The sequence below is a fragment of the Mus caroli genome, unplaced genomic scaffold (assembly GCF_978045245.1).
Source record: "Mus caroli unplaced genomic scaffold, Mus_caroli_1 scaffold_10, whole genome shotgun sequence".
NCBI lineage: Eukaryota > Metazoa > Chordata > Mammalia > Rodentia > Muridae > Mus > Mus caroli.
This window is the reverse complement of record NW_028227265.1, coordinates 76,755,193-76,766,224: the sequence shown is the minus strand read 5'-3', so window position 1 is coordinate 76,766,224 and position 11,032 is coordinate 76,755,193. Positions and strand designations below refer to the sequence as shown.

At 40.9% G+C, this 11,032-nt stretch overlaps 1 protein-coding gene across 1 annotated transcript in view; it reads left to right on the top strand.

Moving 5' to 3' along the window:
• The first annotated feature begins 1,781 nt into the window (after positions 1 to 1,781).
• The window catches only part of Aga (aspartylglucosaminidase), an 11,071-nt gene continuing 1,820 nt past the window's right edge, over positions 1,782 to 11,032 (top strand). The window contains exons 1-8 of the mRNA XM_021170343.2: positions 1,782 to 1,974; positions 3,593 to 3,746; positions 4,286 to 4,398; positions 5,962 to 6,074; positions 7,241 to 7,355; positions 8,414 to 8,489; positions 9,630 to 9,737; positions 10,447 to 10,580. Of these exons, the coding sequence (XP_021026002.1) occupies positions 1,851 to 1,974; positions 3,593 to 3,746; positions 4,286 to 4,398; positions 5,962 to 6,074; positions 7,241 to 7,355; positions 8,414 to 8,489; positions 9,630 to 9,737; positions 10,447 to 10,580 (937 nt within the window). The 5' untranslated portion in view covers positions 1,782 to 1,850. The remainder of the gene's footprint in view (positions 1,975 to 3,592; positions 3,747 to 4,285; positions 4,399 to 5,961; positions 6,075 to 7,240; positions 7,356 to 8,413; positions 8,490 to 9,629; positions 9,738 to 10,446; positions 10,581 to 11,032) is intronic.

Below are 11,032 nucleotides of genomic sequence, written 5' to 3'. Positions count from 1 at the left end.
AGATTTGTAAGGCCTACTGTTTATACTTGGAGATGAGATGGGGATGCTAATATTATACAGTCCAAGACAGAAGCACCCAGTCTTCTTGAAGTAAACATTGATCATGTGTTGTTTATAACATCCTTGTTTGAGCTGTCCTTAGGAAAATACATAATCTCTGCAGACTAAAAGCTTTATCAGTTTTGTTGAAGTTTCATGATTCTCAGGCAGGAAAAGGGAAATTAGATCCCAAGAGGGAGGGTCCCCCTCCCCACAATTTTCTTCCCTTAAATTTGCCTGCCTTGCTATCCTACCTCTGTGCGAGTCTAGGTTCTTTCAGCTGGAGAAATTATATTGCCCAAAACGAGCTTCAGGAACCATAACTAGTTTTCCATGTATTATATTTTATAATTCTTGAAGGCACGTCTCGGTTCTTTGAACTTATAAATAACAACTCAGGTGCTATGGAAAATTAATTCCGAAGACAATAAGTGTTTTCCTTGCTTTCTTCTTCCGTTTCATCCATCTTTCTCATCTCACCTAGCAAGAGCTTTATGCTCATTAGCACAGCACAAATTGTTTGGTCCTCCTCCAAAACCCCATAGAAGGATCATGTGTCGTTTCTTTTTAATTACACCTAACTTTTTAATAGCACTTCCCTGCCTGGGGATGATCCTAGGATATCTTATGCTGTTTAAATTGCAGATTCAGTTTCCATGCAATGAGAACCTTGAAGACTTTCTAAGCCTCACAACTCCCACCTAGTTCATATTTTACCAGTCTGGATAGATTTATAGATGCTCTTTAAAATTATGCCTTCCTTGAGCTACATGGACAAGCATCCCAGAGTCCCAGTGGGATTACTGGTCCATGCTCTCACATCTGCACAGCAACTGAATTATCAAAATGAGCAGCCGGTACCATGCATGTAAAGCTCCCATTTCTCCTTTTATTCAAACATTTATTTAGTACTTAATGGTGCCAGGCACAAAGATAAAATAAAATACCTTCAGAAAAGAATGGAATTAGACTTCTTGGCTGGAGGCAAGGAATCTGCACTTCAGTGGGCAATGTACAGGGTACGTTTCTGTTTGCCCAGCATGTCCTTTCCCTCTAGCTCAGGGATTTGTAACTAAAGGACGTCCTACAAAAACCTGTGGTGAAGAAAGGATGTAAATGTATGTGTCGAAAATGCCTCAAACAGCTAGGTCCTAAGCAAGAGCACTTCACCTATACTCGATAGTCATATTAAAAATGTAAGGAAGTCCAGGGTAGATTATAGATCGGGCTGGCTGTCTACCTTGAATTTGCAGTTAAGATGGCAAATGCATAAAACTCAAATAATATCTTATCAGTTATCTGAGTTTTCAAGCATCGTGCGACTAGGGTAACATAATTTCATATTCATTTTCAATAAGGTCAATCTCCCTTTAAAAAATGGGCGAAGCACTAAAAGTACTAAATATATATATATATATATATATATATATATATATATAGTATCTTTTCAAAAAGAACTAAAAAGAGGTCGACAGACCAGACCACTAAAGAAACAGTATCAGATTTGTAAAAAGATAAAACGGAAAAGAAAGAAGAAAGAAAGAAAGAAAGAAAGAAAGAAAGAAAGAAAGAAAGAAAGAAAGAAAGAAAGAAAGAAAGAAAGAAAGAAAGAAAGAAAGAAAGAAAGAAAGAAAAAACCTTCAGGGGTCAACAGGCCTCGTTGTCTCGCGAGAGTTGAGGAAGTTGGGGATGAGACCAAAGGGAATCACGAGTCTGCCTGCATCTGAGCTGGTCGAGACCTTTCTCGCGCTGGCCGGCTGGGCGCGCGGTCAGCGGGACGTTTTTCACGCTGCTCTGCGGGGCGCTCAGCTATGGCGCGGAAGTCGAATCTGTCTCTGCTTCTACTGCTGGTCCTGGGCATGCCCCTCGTGCGGGGCTCCAGCCCCCTGCCCCTGGTCGTCAACACTTGGCCTTTTAAGAATGCCACTGAAGCAGGTGGGGAGCGGCAACCCGGGGTGGGTGGCTGCGTTGTGCGAGCTCCTCTGCAGGAAGCTGTACTCAGTCCCTAAGGTTGCAGGAGCTGCGGAGGGAGCCCGCTGCAGAAGGCCGAGCCTCCTCTCCTTCTTCCTGCATCTCTGACTTTACACCAGACCCTATCCATCTTCCCTGCCCCTGCTGCATTTTAGGATCTGGTATATTGTTCTGTTTCCCGTACCACCTTGTCTGACCTCTAACATTGGGCCTCTTAGCTATACTTGTACAGGGTCACCTGCCTCACTTTTTGTGGCAGTCTTTTGCCACAAAGTTTTTCTTCCACGCCACACTTCTTGTGATAGCCTCCTTCCTGTTTCTCCATTATCTTCTGGATTCCAGTTTAGGAAACAATTGATAATTTCCTACGGATACATATGTATTTGATCAATGTTTGTCACTCTGCCCTTATCACTTATACATTGAAATTATATTTAGCGTTTCTTAGGATTGTACCTTATTGCTCCCAACCCTGACACCCTTGAGACTGCTATCACATTAAATGTTCATGGACACTGTTGGATACAGAATCCAGTGCAGAAAAATCTGTATGTTATCGGGGATGTGTAGGAAGAGAGAAAGTGAGAAATAAGACCAAGAAAGAGACCTCCTAACAATAACCAAAGAAAAGTCCACCATTATATGCAGGGTATGATTCTATGTAAGTTACTAGTATTGAAGTTGGGGAGGGGAGACTTCTTAAAGCCAACGTTCATGGAATTATAAGTAAAACATCTTTCCTTTCAAGACCTACCCACTTGATATTCAAAGAACACCACAAAACAAAAACAAGAAACGTGGACACCTTAGAGAAATGCCTTTCGAAACTGGGCAACTTCTGAAATATGCTGTGTGGCCTTGAATGAATTACTTCATCCATGTCTGTGCTTTTCTTCTGAAAATGAGAATTATAATTATAAAATATTATATCAGAAGCTGCATGAAGGTGAGATTAATTCACCCACATGAAGTCATTTGCCGCTGTAATACTCTGCTAAGGCTTGCTGGTTTACTTGTTCTCATTGAGAGTGGGAAATATGCATGTTTTAGTAATCTAATGAGTGACATATGCCTGTAATTTCAGCTCTCGGGTAGCTGTGGTGGGAAGACCCAGACTTGTAGACATGCCTAGACTGAACATGGATTTTCATTTGGGCTTAGGGCTAGATGGCAAGACCCTATCTCACAAGATGAGAAAAACAGTAATGAAGAAATGTTAAGCTGTAATTGAAAATACTTTAAAGTTCAACTGTCTCCAGATAGTTTCAGTTATCTCTCTTAAAGATGGCATATTTTTTACACAGAGAAAAATAGTTACTGATATGTTTTTTAAATACTCAGTTTCCACTAAGAGCCAACCTCTTTGAATTCTTTATAGTAAGGAGTCATATACTTTGGTCTGTATCATTCTAATTTCCCTGTTGTGTTTTTGTCCCATTTGGTAAAATAACTTGTTAAATTTTCAGCTTAACAGTATAAATGTTAAGGAAAAAAACCTTAGACATCTCAAACTGTTCTTGGCTTATTGCATTTCACATTGAAAATATATATGACTATAAAAAGCTCTGTTGGAATTTAACAGCGTGGTGGACATTGCTATCTGGAGGTTCTGCCCTGGATGCAGTGGAGAACGGCTGTGCTGTGTGTGAGAAGGAGCAGTGTGATGGGACTGTAGGCTTTGGAGGAAGTCCTGATGAAGTTGGCGAAACCACCCTGGATGCCATGATCATGGATGGGTAAGGATGCTTTTCAGGACTTGTCTGTGCGCTCTTCTGTCAGGTGAGCTCATATTCAGAGCAGGCTGGAAGGATGTATGAATGTGAACATCTGTCAGAATTCCCAGCTTATGGGGCTTTTCCCTTCCAACACAAAGAGTTAACAGAAAAAAGAAAATAAAAGCCGAAAGGTCACTCTGATACTCAGGATCACAGAAAGTAGGTGGTTAAGTAGCTTTGGCTGACGAGAACCCTGAGATGCAGAACTGTGCCTGTGACCCAGTTATTTACTACCATCTGCAAATGCTGTGGTCTCAGTGACCTCACCCAGAGGCCTCTGTAAAAGCCATGTTTAAAATAATGTGTTGGGATATATACTAAATCGACTTTTTGTTCTTGAATTTTGTCTGCGGGAATCCATGAACTTTACGGGCGGTTTTCCCTTCTGTGTTGAGATGCAGTTTAGCCTTCCACGTATTGCTGCTCGGAGAAATGCGATTTTTATGTTCAAATACCAACAGAAAATGCCTTCGTAAATCTTCCATGTCCTTGCCTTCCAGCACTGCCATGGATGTGGGAGCAGTGGGAGGCCTTAGAAGAATTAAAAACGCGATTGGCGTGGCTCGGAGAGTCCTGGAGCATACCACACACACGCTTTTAGTGGGGGACTCAGGTATATGTAAAACCAAACCGAAATTTTGTTCCAGTCTTTTTGTCTATTGTCACTGAGAGAGGGTGAGGGAGAGGGAGGGAGGGAGGGAGAGAGGGAGGAACAAAAGAAGGAAGGAGGTAGGGAGAGAGGGAGGGAGGGAGGGAGGGAAGGAAGGAAGGAAGGAAGGAAGGAAGGAAGGAAGGAAGGAAGGAAGGAAGGAAGGAAGGAAGGAAGGAAGGAAATAACTAACTAGCTTACTGTGATGTAGAGGGCAAAGGAGACCTAAGATGAAATTCCTGCTCTTTCAGTTCATAAACAGTAACTGGATAGGTCACTTCTGAATCTTGCTTTGTCTTTAAGACAAGTGCATTGTAAGCAACGTTATCATCTGTCCCTGAGTGATTGCTGCCACCAAAGCAGGGTTTCCATCAGTTCCCATCCTGTGTGGCATTTCTACAGATCCAAGACCCTGTGGGGGGGGGGGGGGGGCACTGTTTATATGAGACAGTAGTACCAGAGATTGCAGAGGCAAGTGTCACTTAAGTCCTTTCTAGGTTCCATGACAGAGGGTCCTAATGTAGCCATCTTAATAGGCTTGGCATAGAATTGCAGACTCCCTGAAAAGGATGGCTTTTGATGTTTGAAATCCATTTGTGTGTCAGAGAGCGGTGTGCGCTCCGAAAGGCTGTAGTTGTTCAAAGTCGAAGGGAAAGATACGAAAGTGAAGCAGTAAAGGAAATGTAGACACAACCATTGGCTGGTCTCCAGTGGTTCCGTCATGGGAGAGACAGAGTTATACACAACCCAAAGGTTTGCACTGGATCAGTGATGGGAAAGACACAGATACACAACCCAAAGGTCTCCAGTGGAACAATGATGGGAAAGACACAGAGATATGCAACCCAAAGGTCTCTAGTGGAGCAGTCATGGGAATGACACAGGGAAGCTGAACATCCAAAAACCTCCCCTTTAAAACTGTTTATATCCACAATGCTTTTGCAAGCCTGTGTACCGCCCTCCTCAGATGTCTTTCCATGCCCCATGTGGGTGACAGCTGACCCACAGTGCCTCTAGGACATGGATTCTGCTTAGAAAACAGCACATGCACTAGCAAGATTTTGCTGAAAGGACCCAGATATAGCAGTTTCTTGTGAGACTATGCTGGGGCCTAGCAAACACAGAAGTGGATGCTCACAGTCAGCTATTGGATGGATCACAGGACCCCCAATGGAGGAGCTAGAGAAAGTGCCCATGGAGCTGGGGGGATCTGCAACCCTATAGGTAGAACAACATTATGAACTAACCAGTACCTCCCCCCCACCCCCGAGCTCGGGTCTCTATCTGCATATGTATCAGAAGATGGCCTAGTTGTCCATCAGTGGAAAGAGAGGCCCATTGGCCATGCAAACTTTATATGCTTCAGTACAGGGGAACGCCAGGGCCAAGAAGTGGGAGTGGGTGGGTGGGGGAGCATGTGGGAGACTTTTGGGATAGCATTGGAAATGTAAATGAAATAAATACCTAATAAGATAAAAAGAAAGAAAACAACCCATGGGCTTACACTTTCCTCTTTCTTCTCTCCAGCCACCAAGTTTGCTGAAAGTATGGGGTTTACTAATGAGGACTTGTCTACCAAAACCTCAAGAGATCTTCATTCAGATTGGCTTTCTCGAAATTGCCAGCCAAATTATTGGAGAGTATGTATGCAAATTCAACTATAAAAAGTCAATTTTAAGTGATCCCTTTGGCCCTCTTTTGCCTGTGTTGATTAATGTCCTGGTCACATGTTAGAATCAGTGGTATACGTTGACTCTGGGTATGCCCATTTTTCAGGAATCCCTCTCAGGTTAATAACTCTTGCTTTCTGGCCAAAGTATTCCACAAAGCCAAAGTATTCCACAAAGCCAAAAGTATTCCACAAAGCCAAAGTATTCCACAAAGCCAAAGTATTCCACAAAGCCAAAGTATTCCACAAAGGGGTGCTCAGCTTGTATTAAGTTTTTGTCTTGGCCTGGTGGTGGCAGTGGTGGAACATGCCTTTAATCCCAGCATCTGGGAGGCAGAGGCAGGCAGATCACTTAGTTTCAGGCCAGCCTGGTCTTCAGAGCTAGTTCCAGGACAGCCAGGCCTACATAGAGAAACTTCACCTCATCTCAAAAAATTAAGAAATAAACAAATTCTTATCTTAATACCAATCCATCCAAACAACCTACATCTATTGGTATATTCCTATACTTTTAATATTTAGCAGAGTTCTATACTGCCACCTAGAGTGGCTGCAGCCAGAGGGGTCCAGCTCATGGCTCACAGGCTCCAGGAAGCTGAGATGAGTGGTGCCCAACACAAACGTACAAAATGACTTAGAACCTGACACTCTGCAGCACCCTGTTGTTTGATTTTAACTTGAGTGAGCAATTCGCAGGTATAAAGGTTGCAGCTGACGATGCCATGTCTCTGTGTCTAAGTTGGATACTTTATGAACCAAGATTAAAAGTAAGCTTGCTTTCAAACAGATTTTACTTGAAATCTCACAATTTGTCACCTGGGAACCATATTCTTGACAGGTCAGGCTGGGTCTTCCTTTGAGATGAACATAGAATTTCTAGAAATGTTATACCCGCCATTGTTCTGAGGCTGTATGTATGTAAAGGCAGCATCCAGCAATGTAGTGTTTGCACATGCTGTTCTGACCCACAACATGGAATTTTGAGAACCATCCATTGTCACATAAGATTAAGCTAACTTTTGAGTTCTGAGTTACTGGTGTCTTTCTGGTTTCTTCTAGTGGTTAGCAGCCATACACAATTATTTGCCCATTTCTAAAACCCCCTTTTTAACCAAACCTCTGGAATCTTGTTTACAGAATGTTATACCAGATCCCTCAAAATACTGTGGACCCTACAAACCGTCTGTTTTCTTAAAGCAGAGTATTCCTCCCCACAAAGAAGAAGTGGATATCCACAGTCATGATACTATTGGTAATTCACATGTTATGCAGTATTATTGATTATTTTACTTAATGACCTTCCACAGCTCTTAGTCATTTTTCCTCATGTGCCAGGAGTTAGTCAGCTTTCATTATTTTAACTCCCAGGTAAATACCACATTGATATGTGTGTCTTGCTCTCACTATATGTACATGCACATATATACATACATAATAAACCTTAAAAATAAATTCATATATGTGGTATATATATATATATATATATATATATTATTTTAGCATCTGAATACAATTTTGTACTTACACAAAACATCAAATATCCAGTGACTATTAAAGTGTTGATTATCAAATCATTAATATTTAATGCTTTGGTTATTTTATGTAATTTGCTATATAAAATAATCTATAATCATTTTTCTAAGCTGTAATGTTGACAGTTTCTCTTAATCAAAATGAATGATTTTATTGGAAATTGCCCTTGAAAACATACTGAAAGTAACTGGTAGATTTGAATATTAAGAATATGAGGAAATAAAGAATGTGAGAGGGTTTTTTTGATTTTTGGATTTTGGGTTTTCGTCCAATAAGACTATGAAATCAGGTCATTAATATTTATAATATTATACCACTGATACAATTTTCAGTCTTCTTACTTTTTCCTGTTCTTTTACATATAATTAATAAGAGAACATACTTTGTTTTCTTAATGGAGTCAGTATGTAAAAGCACACTACCATAGACTAGATGATTTATAAACAACAGAAATTTATTTCTCACCGTTTTAGATGTGGAAAATTCCAAGATGCAGACAGTGGCAGATTCATTGCCTGTTGCAGTCCCATTTTCTGGCTCATTGGTGGTGCATCTAGTTTTCTGGGTTTCTTGTATTAATCCCACTAATTAGGGCATTGCCCCTAGTAACCATCCACCTGCTGCAGTTCCCTCTAAATCCATCACTCTATGGTGATATAACTCTGAGGGGACACAAACCCTCACCCAGTAGCAGTCCTCAACCGAGTCATTGTGTGGATGTATTTAAGGGATATGCTGGGTACTCACATTGTCTTTGTTTTGTTTTCTTATCCCTAGGCATGGTTGTAATCCATAAGACGGGACATACTGCTGCTGGTACATCTACAAATGGTATAAAATTCAAAATACCTGGGTTAGTGTTTCCCCAAGAACAGATTTCTTAGATATGTATCAAATGTAAAACAGTGCATGCCAAGGCTTGTGCAGGGCACCAAGGATAAAATGAAATCCTAACCTCACAGATAAATGTGGAAGAAAACATCGAAGCATCACAGCCGGATACTCCAGAGTTTAGAAATGTTAGGGGTTAATCTGTGTCACCTGTGTAGTTAGTAATGCTGGTAAAATAATAAATTGAGACTGGGACCTGACTGCACAGGATTGAATGGGGACATGCAGCATGCAGCCAGCGATCCTTGTGTATACAAGCAGTCCATATTCCAGGCTGATGGAGTGGTGGCTGGAAGAGAAGCTGGAGTGTGTGTGCGCACGTGCATGTGTGCATACTCATGTGACAGTGATTACAGAATAGCAATACCTTGTGATAGTTGTGGAGATTAAGAGGAACGCAAGCCAGATATGCTTGAGACATTGTAGGTTTCTTTTGTTCTTGCTTTGTTCTTAAGTAGAGGAAAGGAATTAAGTAGGCTTATCAATAGAGGAAACTAGTATAAGTCAGGCACATTGCATAAGAAGCCGTGTAAGGAACTAGAGCTGTTCAGGAACACCAGGGATTGAGAAATGTGGAAGCAGAGAGGAGTCGCTGTAAATCTGTGTGAGCTGTCACAATGACCTGATGACAGTTTTTGCTAAAAATTTTAATGGCTAAGTACAAGTATTTATGGAGTACAGCATGATACTATCATACATAGAAACACATGTGAAGTAGTTAAACCAAGCTATTTAGCTTATGCATTGTCTCATGTGCTTTTTAAAATCTCTCCTCTTGTAGGTTTTCCATCCATATGTATTATTGTTGAATGTAGTTTCATGCAGATCTCTAGAACTCATTTTTCGGGTTTTAAGTAATTTCTTTTTTTCTGTCAGCCACCCTCTCAGAGCAAATCTGTCTGAAAACAAAGTCATAAATTAGCATTGCTCTTTGAAAACCTTAATTGAAAAACAAACAGAAAATGAATTCTGGTGAAGCACTGACTTAAAAGAGTAGCCAGCAGCTGGGCGGGAACAGCCTCCAGTTATGAAACAGTTTACAACATGATTTAGTTTACATCTGGTTTCCTGTCCTAAATTTTTACATTGTCTGTTCACAAAGTCGTGTAGGGGATTCACCAATCCCTGGAGCTGGAGCCTATGCTGACGACACGGCTGGAGCAGCTGCAGCCACTGGAGATGGTGACACACTCCTGCGCTTTCTGCCGAGGTGAGACTTGTTACTTTTGTAAATCCCCAAAGTCCTTGGAAGAGACATGCAATGCCAGGACAGATAGGATTTCTGTAGTGTGTTGTCCGAATTCATGTGCAAGAGAGATTTTCATGAAGCTGGGGGCAGGTATTTTTTGTTTTTAGTTTTGTTTATTTATTTTTGATTTTTGTGGTTGTTGTTTGGTGTGCTTTACTTTTGCCAGTTGGCTTGTGATCCTTCGCTTGTGTCATCTTTACCCTGTGATGTGAAATGTGTCTCACCTGGCCTCACAGAGGAGAATGCTTATGATCTGTTTAAGGAGACAAGGTCACAGTGAGATGACTGCGAAGAGTAGAGTGAGCCACTGTGTGCAGCTAATAACTACATGTGTGTAATTTGAACACATACAGTGATTATAGCTTTTCCTTATGCAAATATAACCACTATTTGTGATTTTTGGCTGTTACTACTAAAGTGACAGTTACTCAGCCAAAGCCAAAAATAATATATCTTCATCTGAAAATAATGGTGGATAACTTGAATAGACAGGGTTTGACTGCCTTGGTAATAAGGCTGGATAGGAATTACTGACTTGTATTCACTCATAGGTATTATGCTCGATGTAAAAATATGGTTGTTTCTGATTTTCTGATGTCAACCTAGCCTAATGTGGAGTTAGTGTTTATTCTGTACTCTAATATTAAGCTGTCTCCTCTGTTTATATTAGCTACCAAGCTGTAGAATATATGAGAGGAGGCGATGACCCAGCCATAGCTTGCCAAAAAGTGATTTTAAGAATTCAGAAATACTATCCAAACTTCTTTGGAGCTGTCATATGTGCCAATGTGACGGGAAGTTATGGTAAGTTAGATGCATTTTTATTTGAGTGAATTTACAAGTGACCTTAAAAGATACACGCTTCTATCCAAGCACGCTCTGCACTATATTCTGTGTAAAAAGTGAGTCTGTAAAAGTTAGGTGGCTTCTGAGTGCATGTCAGGTGATAATCTGTCAGTTCCAGTATAGCATTGAAATATAGACCTAAAGTGCTATTCTGTTTGACTGCTGAGAGTCACCGTCTACTATTCTGCTGCAGTTCTTATCTTTTGCATCTGTCCTAAAAGTTTAGTTTGGGTTGGAGGGCTTGTTGATAGGCAAATTTAATCAAAAGCTTTTACTGGTTAGAGATAGTGGGGATAAATTAATCTCCCTTACTTCTTTCTCATGCATTAAAACATCTCAGTCATGTCAGTCTTCTTGGTGCTCTGAAGAACAGACACTTGCTGGAGAGTAAGCCAGATGGGCCTGCAGAA